General features: G+C 39.1%; 1 protein-coding gene across 1 annotated transcript in view; it reads left to right on the forward strand.

Moving 5' to 3' along the window:
- The first annotated feature begins 1669 nt into the window (after window positions 1–1669).
- Window positions 1670–18540, forward strand: part of LOC138705123 (proline-rich protein 36-like) — a 105664-nt gene continuing 88793 nt past the window's right edge. Inside the window, exon 1 of the mRNA XM_069833775.1 lies at window positions 1670–3350. Coding sequence (XP_069689876.1) covers window positions 1702–3350 — 1649 coding nt within the window. The 5' untranslated portion in view covers window positions 1670–1701. The remainder of the gene's footprint in view (window positions 3351–18540) is intronic.

Raw genomic sequence — 18540 nt, forward strand, 5'->3', positions numbered from 1 at the left:
CCAGATCCAATACCAGTACCAGAGCAAGATTCCATGTCAGCGCCTATGCCAGGTCCTATGCCATTACCCATGCCAGCAGAAGGTAGGCACCGAAGAAGGAATGCCTGGTGGTCTTGTTTAAGATATATATTTTTTGGGCCACGTCCCGTACTAGATGACGAGACATATTACACGCCGGCACCTATGCCAACTTCTGTGACAGCATCCTTGCCAGATCCCATGCCAGTACCCAGACCAGCACCAATTCCATATGATATGCCAGGACCCATGACAGCTCCCATGCCAGATCCAATACCACTACCAGTGCAAGATTCCATGTCAGCGCCAATGCCAGGTCCTATGCCATTACCCATGCCAGCAGAAGGTAGGCACCGAATAAGGAATGCCTGGTGGTCTTGTTTAAGATATATATTTTTTGGGCCACGTCCCGTACTAGATGACGAGACATATTACACGCCGGCACCTATGCCAACTTCTGTGACAGCATCCTTGCCAGATCCCATGCCAGTACCCAGACCAGCACCAATTCCATATGATATGCCAGGACCCATGACAGCTCCCATGCCAGATCCAATACCACTACCAGAGCAAGATTCCATGTCAGCGCCTATGCCAGGTCCTATGCCATTACCCATGCCAGCTTCCATGCCAGCAGAAAGTAGGCACCGAAGAAGGAATGCTTGGTGGTCTTGTTTAAGATATATATTTTTTGGGCCACGTCCCGTACTAGATGACGAGACATATTACACGCCGGCACCTATGCCAACTTCTGTGACAGCATCCTTGCCAGATCCCATGCCAGTACCCAGACCAGCACCAATTCCATTTGATATGCCAGGACCCATGACAGCTCCCATGTCAGATCCAATACCACTACCAGAGCAAGATTCCATGTCAGCGCCTATGCCAGGTCCTATGCCATTACCCATGCCAGCAGAAGGTAGGCACCGAAGAAGGAATGCCTGGTGTTCTTGTTTAAGATATATATTTTTTGGGCCACGTCCCGTACTAGATGACGAGACATATTACACGCCGGCACCTATGCCAACTTCTGTGACAGCATCCTTGCCAGATCTCATGCCAGTACCCAGACCAGCACCAATTCCAGATAATATGCCAGGACCCATGACAGCTCCCATGCCAGATCCAATACCACTACCAGAGCAAGATTCCATGTCAGCGCCTATGCCAGGTCCTATGCCATTACCCATGCCAGCTTCCATGCCAGCAGAAGGTAGGCACCGAAGAAGGAATGCCTGGTGGTCTTGTTTAAGATATATATTTTTTGGGCCACGTCCCGTACTAGATGACGAGACATGTTACACGCCGGCACCTATGCCAACTTCTGTGACAGCATCCTTGCCAGATCCCATGCCAGTACCCAGACCAGCACCAATTCCATATGATATGCCAGGACCCATGACAGCTCCCATGCCAGAGCCAATACCACTACCAGAGCAAGATTCCATGTCAGCGCCTATGCCAGGTCCTATGCCATTACCCATTCCAGCTTCCATGCCAGCAGAAAGTAGGCACCGAAGAAGGAATGCCTGGTGGTCTTGTTTAAGATATATATTTTTTGGGCCACGTCCCGTACTAGATGACGAGACATATTACACGCCGGCACCTATGCCAACTTCTGTGACAGCATCCTTGCCAGATCCCATGACAGTACCCAGACCAGCACCAATTCCAGATGATATGCCAGGACCCATGACAGCTCCCATGCCAGATCCAATACCACTACCAGTGCAAGATTCCATATCAGTGCCTATGCCAGGTCCTATGCCACTACCGATGCCAGCTTCCATGCCAGCAGAAGGTAGGCACCGAAGAAGGAATGCCTGGTGGTCTTGTTTAAGATATATATTTTTTGGGCCACGTCCCGTACTAAATGACGAGACATATTACACGCCGGCACCTATGCCAACTTCTGTGACATCATCCTTGCCAGATCCCGTGCCAGTACCCAGACCAGCAGCCATTCCAGATGATATGCCAGGACCCATGACAGCTCCCATGCCAGATCCAATACCACTACCAGTGCAAGATTCCATGTCAGCGCCTATGCCAGGATCCATGCTAGACCCCATGCTGGTTCTCATGTCTGATTCCATGGCGAATTCCTTGTCAGCAACCTATTCAGATCCAATGCCAGTACCCATAGAAGTCCCTATGCCAGCTTCCATGCCACCAACCAAGCCAGACCCCATACAAGCACCTATATTAGATCCCATGTCAGATTCCTTGCCATACCCCATTCTAGCTCCAATGGCAACACCTATATCAGGTTCAATAACAGCACTCCTGCCAGATCCTATACAAGCTTCCATGGCATCACCCATTCCAGATTCCTTGCGAGAACCCATGCTAGCTCCAGTGTCTGATGCCATGCCGGCTCCCATGTCGGATTCCTTGCCATCACCCATGATAGATGCCTTGTCAGATTCCATCTCGCCAACCAAGCCAGACCCCATACCAGATTCCATGCCTACTTCCATGCCGGATTCCTTGCCATCACCCATGCTAGATGCCTTGTCAGATTCCATGCCACCAACTAAGCCAGACACCATACCGGATCCCATGCCTGCTTCCATGCCGGATTCCTTGGCATCACCCATGCTAGATGCCTTGTCAGATTCCATGCCACCAACCAAGCCAGACCTCATACCAGATCCCATGCCGGATTCCTTGCCATCACCCATGCTAGATGCCTTGTCAGATTCGATGCCACCAACCAAGCCAGACCCCATACCAGATCCCATGCCTGCTTCCATGCCGGATTCCTTACCATCACTCATGCGAGATGCTTTGCCAGAACCCATGCCATCTCCTATACCACCAACTAAGCCAGATCGCATACCAACATCCACATCATTTTCCATGCTTGCTTTCATGCAAGATTCCTTGTCATCACCCATGTCAGATGCCTTGCCATCACCCAGGCCATATCCCGTGCCGGCTCCCATGTCACCAACCAAGCAACATCCCATACGAGCACCCATATTAGATTCCATGCCTGCTTCCATGTCAGATTCCTTGCCATTACCAATATTAGCTCCAATGGTAACACCCATGCCAACTCCGATACAAGATTCCTTTCCAGTTCCCATGCCAGAAACCAAGCTAGATCCCATGTCAAATGCCTTGTTAACGCCCATGCTAGATCCCATCCAAAATCCTTTACCAGCGCCTATGCGAGATCCCTTGATAACTCCTCTGCTAGCATCATCGATGGAAGATCCCATGCCTGAATCCTTGCCAGGTTCCATGCCTGGACCATCATTGGAGCACTTAGCAACGGAAGATGAAGATGAGGAAACAACAACGACGTGTTGGTCTTGTTTAAGGTATATATTTTGTTTGCTTTGTTGTCGTTTGAGGCGTAAGTAGTATAAATATTGTACTTCTAAGAGCCATTTTCAGATAGATTGCCCTCCGAGTGTTCCCATGTTTCTCTCCCCACTTGTTCATAGTAAAGCTTCTGTTAGAGTAATAGTAATTTATATATACTCCTTAATGTTACCTATCATCAAACCTTTCATTTTATTTGGCGACCTGTTTCTTTATGTTCTAACAATATGTCTGAATATCACGCTCCGTCCCTTGGTTCCACTCAATATAGCGATAAATAGACACTTGTGGTCGCATTTTCCATTTAAATATTTTGTTTCCTGATAGGCACATCACGCTTAGAAACGTTTGGACCTGTACATTATGAATTAATTATATCTTTATGGCCATACAATAGGAAAGAGATTTACGTTTTTTCTTAGTTCTTTTTTTTTTTAACCTCAGTCCTAAGAAATCCTTTTTTCTCTTGCTGTCACTAGAGTGCACTGAAATTAATGTTTGGATGGCAATGGACTTACTGTAAGGTAAGTTCATACATTTGCTTTGTTTTCTTGAATGTAGTTAGTAATTATGAATGGCTAGCAGTTTTTAAAATTATGTGATATTTTGTCTGAAACTACATTAACAACTCCCTCAAAATCTGTGCTTCAGTGGCTGACCATGACAATATCTTTGAAAAATATTGGAGTGCAGGAAGAAATAAAAACTGCATGAAACGTACTTACAAATTACAGGTAATCAGGGTAAAACGTAGAAAGAAATACAACAAAAATGATATGAAAGGGCAATTTAATATGTTTGAACAAAGGAAAACTGCTGTATCCAGGACCAGGACCAGGACCAGAACCAGGACCAGGACCAGGACCCGGATCAGGACCAGGACCCGGACCCGCTGGACCAGGACCAGGACCAGGACCAGGACCCGGACCCGGACCAGGACCAGGACCCGGACCAGGACCAGAACCAGGATCCGGACCCGGACCAGGACCAGGATCCGGACCAGGACCGGGACCAGGACCAGGACCCGGACCAGGACCAGGGCCAGGGCCAGGACCAGGGCCAGAACCAGGATCCGGACCCGGACCAGGACCCGGACCAGGACCAGGACTGGGACCAGGACCCGGACCAGGACCAGGACTCGGACCAGGACCAGGACCCGGACCCGGACAAGGACCAGGACCAGAGATAATACATAGGCTACTTCTTTCAACCCCCCTTTTTCTCTAATATTCACTAAAATCTTAATTTCACTTTGTCTATACATTATCATATTGTGTCATTTACCCTATTTTTTTCATTGACCTTTTCTCCTATTTTTCTTTTATATTATTTTACTGTTACAAAGTTCAAATTTTAGCACCACTTTCTTGTTGTCACTTATTCAATTCTCTTAACACTTTTTCGCTATTATTATTCACTCTTGCTATTTGCTCTCATTTTCAGTTTTTCACTACTCCACCTACACATAAGTTTTCTTTCTCATTATTCTCACTTCCAATAAATAGGCCTACTTATATTTTTTCTCTATTCATTTGATTCTACACTTCCTCTCTCTCTCTCTCTCTCAAACTTATCGATCTTTATACAGTTCCACTTTAGTTGCATTTCTTGATCACATCCCTACATTTCTTTTATCGCATCCTTTGCAATTTTAATATCCAAATCCTTAGTTATCGCAGATTTCTGGCCTTCCCCTACTCTTAATCTGAGCTTCATTTCTATATCTGTCTTTTTTTCTATTTGTTTGTTTTTATGTATTGCTTGTTTGTAACTTCTGTATAAATTTATTTGTGGTAAAAATGCTGACATGTAACTTCGTGATATCTAATAATTTACGTACATTAAATACACCCTTTATTTTAATCTGAACCTTATTTTTGCACCAAAACCTTAGTGTCTGATCTAATCTGATCTGATCTGCCCTATATTAATTTTAAATTTCTACAATCCAGTAATGTATCATTACACAATCAGTTTTGTCGATTTAAAAATAAATTGTAGTCTTTTCAATAACTGGATCTTTATGAGATATTTTTATTCCACTGCACGTTTCTTTATTAAAATTGTAAACATTTCAAGTTGTGGCAGCAAAGGTACTGGGCTGCATCTGTTCTAAGTTCTTCAAGTTGAAGTTGACTTTACTACAATGATTACTGAGTGGACAAAAGTGCAGAGAGCTTTTACTGGACGTGTAACTGTGATAATCAGATATCGCCAATTCATATTAATATTACGCAGCTCATGAAGTAAGATTATGTAAGTAACAAAAATTACATCATATTAATTGAATGTTTTGATAAACTAAATTTGAAAATCGGAGGTGTGCTCAGGCGTGGGTTCGATTACCACTTGAGTTGATTATCTGTTTACTATTTTCCAGAGGTTTATACTAACTATAAAACGATTGTCAGGTAATAAAATGACAAATCTCAGAATCAACTTCGCCAAATATCATCTCGCTGACACTAATTACATTGACGTGAAATAAATTATATTTCAAATTCTTAAAAAAATGTGTCGTTTATTTTCTGTAACAGTTTAATAGTAATAGCTCCTTAAAAATAATTATTATAAGGAATCTTCGGTTTATGAAGCGTCAGCTGAATATTTTGTTCCCCAGTCAATTTACCCCAAAATGATACACACGACACAATTTTTATCAAGAATAAATCAATTCTTATTTGAAATTAAAACATACAATGGCCATCCACTTTGTGACACGACGATTTCGTCATGAAAAATAATCAGTGATATTTCATGTTATTCTTACGCATCTACCACATTTTTCGACATTCAAAGAAGTTCCTTGCAGTGTAAGCACTATTTAAGTGATCACTTCATTTAAATTTCGGCTATTTTCATTTGTACAGACACCATTGTTTACTGCAACCCTAATGTAGAGCATAGCTACCAGGTGGCCCATCTGCGTCCTCTTTTGTTTAACGTGACTTCCTTTGGTACATAAAACGCTAAATAGCTGCCTAGTTCTGAGGCTTAGGGAACGGATTGACTCGACTGTCCTACTGGTTGAAATGTCAAGTACAACTAGTAACAGGATTATGAGCCCGGTCCATTTACTTTGTTCCTGTTTTGTTACTAATAAATGATAAAAACGAAGATCCTGGTGCGTTTACGAATGATGAGGACACTGACTTTGTTCTGCTCTACGGTGAAACAAAGCAAAATGCAACTGCAACTCGAAGGCTTTACCGGCAGTAGCTTGAAAGTGATGTTAATAAATAATAATAATAATAATAATAATAATAATAATAATAATGATTATAATAATAAACATAATAATAATAACATTAATAATAATAATAATAATAATAATAATAATAATAATAATAATAATTACAAACTACAATTCTTTTTCGGTATATTTAGCCATGGATCTAAACCAGCAACAATCGCTATCACATTGATTTAATGAAAGCATTGTCCCTGAAATTTAGAAAATCCTTTGTGCTCTCTTGTTGATAGGTTTTCTATAACCGTTTTCAAAACGGCGCAGATGGGACACCTGGTATAATTCTCTTCAAATATGTTGATCGATAGCGATCGTTATAGTGAAAGTGGTTGGTACCTACTGCGAATGCGTTACATTTACATCTACATTAGCTACAATACTTCAGTTGAAGTATGTACTATTTAAGTTTACAATATGTACTTGATGGTAAGCTGTTAATAAATTAAACTGACTCTTTTATAGTGTCTAGTTTCTTTGGATACGACTGTACGATCGATAAAGGAAAGAGTGTAATCCTTTTGTTTTCACATGGACGAGTAATAGTAAACTGCAGAGTTAACTTCAGATAATGGTTTACAATTCCGCTCTCTAAATTATTTCATCGAGTATTCACTGAATAGTCACTGTCACTGCAATTTTGTAACAAAAAAATTTGTTTACCTAAATTTTGAGGAATGACTTCAAGAAATCTCATTACATGTTATACAAATGTATTAATCTTGTATTCGAGAACACTTATTTTACTGAAGAAATATACGGACGTAATAACGGAAATTGGAATAAGTAACAGAACTAAAATTGTACCCAACAGAGACATACAATTCACAGTGTATACAACTTGAAATATTAAACAGTTGATCATTTATCGACCTACACCATCGCAATGCAAACTTTAAACTTTGATATTGCAACACCATAATAAAGGACATAATCGTAATTTCTAAAATTACAATAAATTTTACTATTGTCTGCAATAATCAATAATCTTTTATGCTACAAGAATGCAGAAATTTTAGATACAAATAATTATTATTAATACGTCCGTCTACCATGATAGATGACCATATAGGTCCGGAAAACAATGCCAGAAAAATACATATATGGAATGGAGACAAATAAGGGATATATCAGTACAATAGGTGGTTATCATAGTAGCCCACAATATGCAATTTAGAAAGTTTAAAAATTAAATATTATATAAATGATTATGTAAAATGCCTATGGATTTAAGAATATTAATTTTTTTAATCAGTATCATTTGCATCATCAAGAAAGTTAGAATATCTAACATTGAAGATTTGTTCGAAATTTTATACTTGCAATCGAAAATTACGATTCTTCTGCTGAAACAGAAAAATCACAAGAATTTATTAAACGTGTAACTAATTCTGAATTTGGACTGAACTGCTATAATGTTCAACGGAAATGTGACTTACGAAAGAGAACAAATGAACTCTGGATGAAAGATTGTTGTAAAACAAGGAGAGACTTCGTCGTTTTATTCATAATGACAAAATATAGTGTGAACTACATGGAAAACATCTTCATCGTCTCAATATAACATACTCTGAAAGTAACTCCTGATGGTATTGTGATTAGGACCATCTTGTACAGTACGACAACCTGGATCAGTAATAAAAGGAATTAAACTTACCTAAATTCATGTAAAAAATATTGTCCATTGTACCGAAAGTTACCTTACATTTAACTATGGTGTATACATTTATATGCACGGTCCTACAGAAGGGAAACAAATATATGACAGACTAAAAGCATGACATCAAGCATTTCTTCATATTTTTCGTTGTACTGACATGCAGTGCTTGATTATAGTACCTTAATCATGTGACTTTTATAAATTGAAACAAAAAAGATATGAAATGGAAACCTAAATACTGATTCAAGTCGAACATTAATTGAAAATGACAAAGAAGGAATGATGGAATGCACTTGCCCACATGGTAGGGAGGTTGGGATGGGCAGGGCGGGACTCGACATGCAGCCACCTCCACGTGGTGAGTTCTGGGTTGTTTCAGTTCAAGAGAATGAAACAAGCAAAGAGCTGCATCTCTTCTGTGACTGGTGGTACGAAAATTCATGCAGAGTGGAAGGTGTTCAATAACAGTAACTTCTCACACTAATTCCTTAAGATAAGAGGAATAGGATCTTCCTTCGCCAATATGTGTTCTTTTTTTATTTACTACGAAATCGATTTTGTTTCTAGCAGTATTCTTCCTTTCTTTCCTTTTTATCTTTTTCCTTCAACAACAACAAACAAGGTTTATTTTTATTTAAATTTGTTTTGCACCACATTACTACTTAAGCATTTATGTTGCACATATCAGGATGCAATAGAAACTCGCATTTTAAGATTATCTGTCAAGAAAATTGTCAGCGATGCTGTAGGTATCTCGGTAAGCTATATCTTTATTTAAAACTTCCTTTCTTTCAATATAATTTCTTATCGAAAAAGGACACTCTAACAATGGATTAAATACATCATCATTATTCCTAGCGTCTATTTCTGTTTATATTTTCCGAAACACATAACAACATTGAACCACCTCACTACTGTACTATGAAATACAATAGTACAACACTCTCGCTTAAGTCATAAACTAAGACATAACGGGTGAGAACAATGTGGGTCTCTGCCTGCTAAAAAGCGGAAATTTTTATGTTCTTTATGGCCTATATAGGAAGACAAGTCGTCACTGCTATACCCAATCCATTCCACCCTTGAGACAGTCCATGGATGGGAGGAGGGAAAGCTGACCAGGCCACGAGGCCAGACGAATTGTTTCTCAGGTACAACGTTTCAATTTCAACCACAAAGCCCGCGAAAACTTATGAAATGCAGAAGTCAGAGTCGACACGAGCGATTCTGGCCGCAGGAACAAATTTTTACTGCAAAACAGGTCTATATACATCACAAAGTTTTCAAATACTTCTGCAGCAATATATGCTTCATTCAAATGACTAATACAGAATATTATATAAAAACACAAAATTTCATTTCAGTTAAGCCAATTGACTGAGGCCTGGCCTCACTTGCCTCAGTTAATCAGCAGCCACTGGTTTATAGAAAAAACTGCTACATGGCAGTGAATTCAGTAGCACTTGCCACTAGACGGAAACAATCTTCCCTGCAGCATTGATGGCAGTGATGAGGAGACTGCCATTACACTCTGTCCCCACGGTACTCTGGCTTAGGGTGAAGTACGCATCTTGTAAAAGCGTTGCAAACTATTCATTACTTAAACTGAATTATTATTAATGAAAGTATTAAAACAGTTACTCTTAAAGGCCTTGTCAACTTAAAAAAAATGCACTTTTAGGTAGAAAATGATTCTAACAGAGTAGGTGTAGAGATTAGTTTCTGTGAAAACCCGAGCGTCGTACTATTAATAGTACAGCGACAATCCACAGTTAAAACCCCGGAGTTACAGAAGTGACGTCACAACTCCACTATGCCGAGTATGCCAGGCCCTGAGTAGCAGCAAACGGTAATTGTAAGCTTCTTCCCGCATCAGTCTCTTCCTATTATTAGTGTAAATTTCTGGTGTCTGGTGTCATGTCTTACATGAAATAGTTATTTCCATGAATCACGGCTGGAATCAGGCCATATCAATTTGAGCCCAGGAAATATAAAATTGTAAGAATATGGAAAGAAAGCAGTGAGAATATAGAGCGGACTGGTGTTTCTTCAGCAACTCATCGAGAGTGTTTCTGTTGCTGTGGAAGTGCAATGGTAAGGTATGCTTACTTTGTTGGGCCGTTATGCCAGGCTCAGTTGTCCGGGTTAGCCTGGTATAATGAGCCCAATCTATCTGCCCTGATGTTGAAACCTGTATCTAGTTCTTGAATGTTCCAAATCTCAAGTTCCAGGACATGGTGAAATACTAAAAAGCCTAATTCTGAATATTAGACAGCTCATAAATTAAAAGACAAACTAAATATAAGCTTATTTCGTAACACCACTGAAATATTTTATTATATTTATTTCATCAGCATTTTAAACACCTTAAAAATAGAATGCTTAGAGAGATGAATAAATACAAGACATTCACCAAAGCACATTGATACTGCCCGCAGTGCCAACAAGGGGCTTATAATGCTGACAACATATTGAATGAGCATTGCGAAGCACGTTGGCTTATTTGAGACCCATATGCCCGTGTCTGTTACATGGTATGATCACAAGAAAAATGGGAGACAAGAGTTGGACTAAATAAATCTTACATTCGTCTCCAGCTCAGACTGAGTGCTGCAAAATAATAAATGTCTTCACAGGTAGAAGAACAATGCACATTTCGATAGTTCCTGGCACATTATGGCATCACTGTGAATCAGTAGCAGCTCGTGCCTGAAAAAGTAGGTGAAGCACAAAATTATTGCAAGGTTTTCAAAGCCCATGTAGCTAGTTGCATTGATAATAATCGGAACTCTATGCAACTAAAGTAATTCCCTCCCATAAATTTCCATTATATTCAATCGTGGAAAGTGATTCCATTGTATTTATTTCTGCCAGCTATCAGTGCACTTAACAGTACATGTAAATTAAGATATGCTTATTGCTTACCTATCTTTTGTACACTAAGTTGATCCTCCATTCCTTCAGGGCTGGAACCTGCTAATAACGTTCTCATGAAAGGGCTGTGATTCCAATCTCTTGTCCAACACATCTTTTTGGAGCGAAATATTCCCTCCTAACCTAACACTGACAGTCTCTTCTGTGACATTGAGTTTCTCAGTTTTGTTTTTATTCGTTTTAAATACAAGGAGCTCCTCTCGACGGATACGCTAGTAGATGGTAGTATTAAAATGAGGGAATTTAACTTATACACTTCTCCAAATACATCTTTGTTGACATCGTTGTCATGAAGAAGTCTAGCACTTTCTTAACTGATATATTCCTTTATTCACTATTCTGGTACAAAAGCTCAAGTTTAGTTTTCAGAACCTACGTCTTTTTTTTAATATGCTGAAATAGCTAGCTTGCAGTGAAGAAAGTGGATCATGTGGAAAGTTTCTACTATAAGTGTCAAATTTGGAAGCATCAGCCAGGCTGACAAAACGAAGTTATACATCTTGATTACACAACTTTTAACACTATATCACTTCGGAAAACATATTATGTGTCTTTCTCATTTAAATTTACATTACCTCGTTAACAGGTTTCAGCCTGTTATCAGTCATCTTCAGAACTGGTTGTAGCTGGTCTTGGCACCTTTTGTTTGTTTCCTGTGGGGGTGTGTTTGTGTAGTGTAATGTAAACTGCAACACCTGCAACAACTTCTACATAGGACAGACAGGCAGTCACTTCAAACATGTTACAAAGAACACATCACAGCCATAACAAAACTACAAAACACTTCCACATATGCAGAACACATCACAAATGCTAACCACACCTACAGAGACATGAACACATGTAAATTCTACACATTTAATTAAAAAGCCAGAAACTAAACACACTAAAACAATACGAAATATATAGGCACACAAAAACACATCCAAATGAAATTCTCAACACACAACTCAATTTCAGAACACACACACTCTTTGACTCCACACTACACTACACAAACACACCCCCACAGGAAACACAAACAAAAGGTGCTAAGACCAGCTACAACCAGTTCAGAAGATGGCCGATAACAGGCTGAAACATGTTAACGAGGTAATGTAAATTTAACACGAGAAAGACACACAATACGTTTTCTGAAGAAACAAAGTTTTTCTAAATCCCCAAATCTTTTATCGATCTGCATGATGATGTCAAGGATCTCAAAGAACAATATCTTGTAATTACGATCATGTTCTACATCACTTTTTCCACTGTAGCAGCAGTCAGTCTGTACTTCCTCCCTGAGAATTCACTTCTACTTTTCTCTACGTTCAAAATTCTAGCATGGTGCAGTATCTGAAATTTCCACGAGTAAGTGAAGAAGCGCTTTTGTCATGGCCCCGAAATGATAATTCCTGCTTGCTTAAATACAAAGCAGCATTGATGACTGACCGATAAACATTTCTGTTTACACGAACATTTTCAATATACTGCACTAACAATAGCCTAGCATTTTCTTTCAGAACATTCCCAATAGTGTTCACATTCTTCTGTAAATGTTTGAACTGCAGCACGCACTTTAAATGTTCTGCTGAATTTTCATGTTTTTGTAGAGTATGACTAACATTATTTTAGAAAAATCACTGAATCTGGTTTCATTCCACACGTCTTTTAACTCCAATAGTAGGCATGACTAACAAAATAGTATGCAAATCTAAACAAAATAGTAATAGTAATAGAAATTAAACAAAATAGTATTTCAATGTAGTGGCTCCCACACTACCACTCACTGATGCTTGCAGTACCATGAAGTTTTAAAATTAAGTTCGTATGATTCACCAGCTTGTGAGTTTAACTTTTTACAGTTTATGTCTAAAATTGGTTGAGTTCTGTCTAGAAACAATAGATAACTCTTATCCTGCTCACACCAGCGATTAAAAGATGTTTGAATTATTGTACATACTGTGTGATTGAATGGATTCATTTTGACATTGCAACATAACAATACAAAAACTTACATAGTAGTTCAGTTCCTAACACACTTATTAGAGATTTATTAAAAACTGAAACGCACTTAATGTCTTCACCTAATAAAGTAATAAGTAAAATAAATTATATTTTAAAAATTATCACAACTGAATAGCGAGAGTCGAGAACTGACATAAAAAACAATGAAAAACAGACTGAGGTACTGAGGAAAGGTAAAAATTCATTCATAACTTACACTAACAAGGCTGTGTTCAGAACATCAAACTTTCTTTCCATTGCTTTTATAGTATTAATTTTTAGTGGAATTTTCCTATGAGGTACAGTAAAATTGTAGCCAGAAGAATAAAAAATGAAGCAGCACAAAAATTAAAATCATAAAACATAATAGGACCTATATAGAAAGAAGACTTGACAAAGCAGAATTTTAAGGAAAGTTTTCTTTAGGATGGGCCATGTCGCTGGACAGACAAGTAGTCGTAAATCTCCGTGTCACCCATTATAAAAAGCGCATCGACTGGGCCGAAGACCAAATACGTGTTCGTCACAGCAACACCCATTTTTTTAAGAATATAGAAGTGCGGGGGGAAATGTCTCAGTCATTGTCATAGCAACCACCCTAACACATAGGAACAAAATAATATTTTAAATTTGAGAATCAGTGCCTTGTTGCTGCCGCTCGAGGAACTGAGATGTGAAAGTTACACAACAGCGGGAATATTTAAACAGACTGGTGATACTGTACTTGAGATTTACTGATTTATAGTACTTTTGTTTTTAAAATTAAATAATTTAATATATGAAATATAAATCAAATGGCTCGCAAAATAACAAGTGAAATGTTCTTCATTTGAATAACCGCTACTGTTGTGAATGAAACTGCCAACCAACTTACCACGAAAGGATGTGCAATAACTACAGAATTTCAACATCTCACTCAACCAGAGAAATTCACCACAACTCAAGAACTAACAATGACCACGAACTTTAGCTAGAGAACAATGTGTGACAGTATTTTTAATGATCAATTGATCAGCCCAAACATATTCCATGGAGAAACAATGACACAACATTTCGACTCATTTTGTAACACAGTTACCTTGACAAAATATTTCAACAAAACTGGATCCCTTATCTCATTGAACTGTGAAGAATGATCATGCAACGGACTTGAACCACTGAGCAAACTGTGCAGTTCCTACTAACAACACTAAAATTCAACAACTTAATGTATTAATATATTTTAATGATCAGTCTATTATCCCAGCAGCAATGGCAGCATGCAGAATCCTTAATAAACATTTATACAAGATTATAATGCTTATTTCATCCAAATGTTTAACAGCAATAACAGTAAGTATCGTTATCTATAGCAGTAGTAATAATACTTAATGATGCTTTAAACTTACAGATGTCATTCAATATACTAAGTCAGATTAATTCAATTTAGAAGTATAAACAAGTCATCAATTTACTGAGTAGAAGGTATAAGTACCGGTATGCAGAAATTTTGTTAATTCTGTTCTAAACATTTTCTCTCGATCTTCAAAGCTTTGAGATAGTTAGGCAGTGAATAGTGAACTCCTTTTTTATAATAGCTTAGACTAACAGAGGGTAGATGGAGGTCTAATTTGTGTCTTGTATTAAAATTATGAATTATTTTATTAGTATTACATGTATTTTGGTTTTAACACAAAACATTACAAAGGAAAGAATGTACTCATAAGGTAAAGTCAATATTTATAAATTTTTAAAATCTTTTCACATGGTGTCCTTTTATGCATAACTGTCACTATCGTTATACCAGTACCTTTCTTTTGTAAAACAAAAATATGTTCAGCTTCAGATGAGAATATTAATCCACATTTCATTACACAACGGAAATACGCAAAGTATAAAACTTTAGGAATGTTTATATCACTAACAGAAAATATAGATCTTAATGCTTCAACAAGGAGAGCTTAATTTAGGAGTAATATATTACATGTGGGTTTTCCAGTTTGATTGTGCTTATAGATTGTTTGAGATCAATATCGTTTAATCTAATCTTGTAGAAAAACTGAGCACTGTTACATGTAGCTACTGGTACTAAATTTGACTACAATGGAATTATCAACATTGAGTGCTAGTCTATTTATATTAAACAATACACTCATTAGATTTAACACTATTAGATGTGTTAATAAGGTGATTGTATCGTAATCACACTTTTGACATCTGCAAATAAGATTACCTGGGATAATTTATGTATGGTTGAGATTAAATCATTGATGTAAATTAAAAACAATAATGGACCCAAAATTGATTTCAAGGGACTAGGCAGATAGAAATTATTCAAAGATGAGTACTGTACATGTAGACTGGACTGAGAGGACATAGAGTGGACTGAGAAAACAGGGAGTGGACTGAGAGGACGTAGAGTCGACTGAGAAGACAGGGAGTGGACCTAGAGGACATAGAGTGGACTGAGAGGACAGGGAATAAACTAAGAGGACATTGAGTGGACTGAGAAGGCAGGGAATGGACTGAGGCGACATAGAGTGGACTGAGAAGACAGGGAGTGGACTGAGAAGACATGGAGTGGACTGCGAAGACAGGGAGTGGACACAAAGGACATAGAGTGAACTGAGAAGACAGGGAGTGGACGGAGAGGACATAGAGTGGACTGAGGGGACAGGGATTAAATTTAGAGGACTTTGAGTGGACTCAGAAGACAGGGAGGGGGCTGAGATTACATAGAGTGGACTTAGAGCACATAGAGTGGACTGAGAGAACATAGAGTGGACTGAGAGCACATAGAGTGGACTTAGAGCTCATAGAGTGGACAGAGAGGACATAGAGTGGACTGAGAGCACATAGAGTGGACTTAGAGCACATAGAGATGACTGAGAGGACATAGAGTGGACTGAGAGGACAGAGTGTAGACTGAGAGGACAGAGAGTGGACTGAGAGGACATAGAGTGGACGTAGAGCACACAGAGTGGAGAGAGAGAACAGAGAGTAGACTGAGAGGACATAGAGTGGACATAGAGCACATAGAGTGGACTTAGACGACAGAGAGCGGACTGAGAGGACGGAGAGTGGACTGAGAGGATAGAGAGTGGACTGAGAGGACAGAGAGTAGACTGAGAGGACATAGAGTGGACGCATAGGACAGAGTTGACTGAGAGTGGACTGAGAGAACATAGAGTGGACTTAGAGCACATAGATTGGACTGAGAGGACATAGAGTGGACTGAGAGCATATACAGTGGATTTAGACCACATAGAGTGGACCGAGAGGACATAGAGTGGACTAAGAGGACATAGAGTGGACTAGGGGGACATAGAGAGGACTGAGAGGACAGAGAGTGGACTGAAAGGATTTAGAATGGACTATGAGTACATGTAGTGGCCTGAGACTACATTGAGTGGACTGAGAGCACATAGAGTGGACTCAGATGACAGAGAATGGACTGAGAGCACATAGAGTGGACTGAGACTACAGAGAGTGGACTGAGTGCACATAGAGTGGGCTGGGAGGACAGAGAGTGGACTTAGAGCACATAGAGTGGACTGAGAGGACAGAGAGTTGACTTAGATCACATAGAGTGGACTGAGAGGACAGAGAGTGGGCTTAGAGCACATAGACTGGACTGAGAGAACCGAGAGTGGACTGAGAGGACATAGAGTGAACTTAGAGCACATAGAGTGGACTGAGAGGACATAGAGTGGACTGAGAGGACATAGAGTGGACCGAGAGGACATAGAGTGGACAGAGAGGACATAGAGTGGACTGAGAGCATATAGAGTGGACTTAGAGCACATAGAGTGGATTGAGAGGACATAGAGTGGACTGAGAGGACAGAGAGTAGACCGAGAGGACAGAGAGTGGACTGAGAGGACATAGAGTGGTCTTAGAGCACACAGAGTGGACAGAGAGGACAGAGAGTAGACCGAGAGGACATAGAGTGGAAAAATATCCAGATTGTACACGGTTTGTTCCCCACAGCTTGGCAGATCATGTGTGACTGTATTGGACATGCCTTAGATATCACAGAAAATGCTCCAAGAAAACAAAATTCTTGGAATCGATTTATTGCAACAGATAGCTCTGAAACAGAGTACTGAATTACGGAATGGGAATGCAAAGAAACTGTGGTTTCAGAAATAATTAAAAGAAAAAAAACGGGGGGTTATAGATCTAGATTCATTTTCCGGGCTGAGAGGCCCTGGTCTATTGGTTGGTTTTATACCAGACGTTTCTTCTGCAACTGCGGCAGACATCTTCAGTGGAGTGGTATCCGAGGTCGCAAGACTCTTCTCGGCGTACCTGAGGCAACTGTTCATGGATATGTATGGTTAGTTGGGAGACTGGAGGGAAAAAGACCTTTGGGGAGACCAAGACATAGATGGGAGGATAATATCGTCGTGTGAATGCTAGAACTAGGTAACTCGAAATTAGCGTTTTTTAGTTACCTCTTTTATAGCGCAAGAATCGAATAAAATGTAATGCAAGAACTTGGTAACTGATCAAACGATACCAGCGGCATCTATTTTCCATTATAACAAATAGGTAAATGAAAACGAGACATATTCCTTAGTGCAATAAATAAGTAAATAGGCAATGTCACAAAATATGAAAAATCAAGTTACCTAGTTCTTGCACTCACATGACAATATAAAAATGGATTTGAGAGAGGTGGGATATGATGGTATTGAATGGATTAATCTTGCTCAGGATAGGGACTGATGCGAGCTTATGTGAGGGTGGCAATGAACCTCCAGTTCTCTAAAAGCCATAAGTATGCTTAAGAATTCTTTTGGTATAAGTATCCTTTTCTGTAGGCCTATACAATTCCCTTGTGACTTCATGAATAGAATTATTAAAAAGAATGGAGACAAGCTTGTTATTGTTCTGTGGCCCCTTGTGTTACAGTGCAGTCTTCGTATGACATGTTGAAGTACATATTCTTGTTACTGACCATATTTTGTAAAATATAATTAAATAATATGTGAATTCATTGTTTGGTTGGTTCTTTTAGGGCCATTCATTCTCATTGTTCTTTCTGACTTTTCATTGTGTAGTGCAACAGTACGTTTTAAACTGTGCATATTTTTTACATTTAAGATGGTTTCATCTGTATGTTGGAGTTTAGAATGTCATTTGTGCCCCTCGTATTGTCTATTTACAACCTGAGCTTCAAGTTTAAAAATTAATAAACATGTGGCACAACAGCCTGTAGAGGATCAAGGCCGACTGCTGACAAAGGTGAACGATCATCCGACTAGTATGGGGATAGCTTATGGCCCAAAGTGTTATGAACTGAAATTGCATTTATATTTTTTATTTATTCTTGAGTCTGTAAGGCTACTTAAAAGAAAGTAGTGAGTTTTGTCGC

The sequence above is a fragment of the Periplaneta americana genome, chromosome 8 (assembly GCF_040183065.1).
Source record: "Periplaneta americana isolate PAMFEO1 chromosome 8, P.americana_PAMFEO1_priV1, whole genome shotgun sequence".
NCBI classification, from domain to species: domain Eukaryota; kingdom Metazoa; phylum Arthropoda; class Insecta; order Blattodea; family Blattidae; genus Periplaneta; species Periplaneta americana.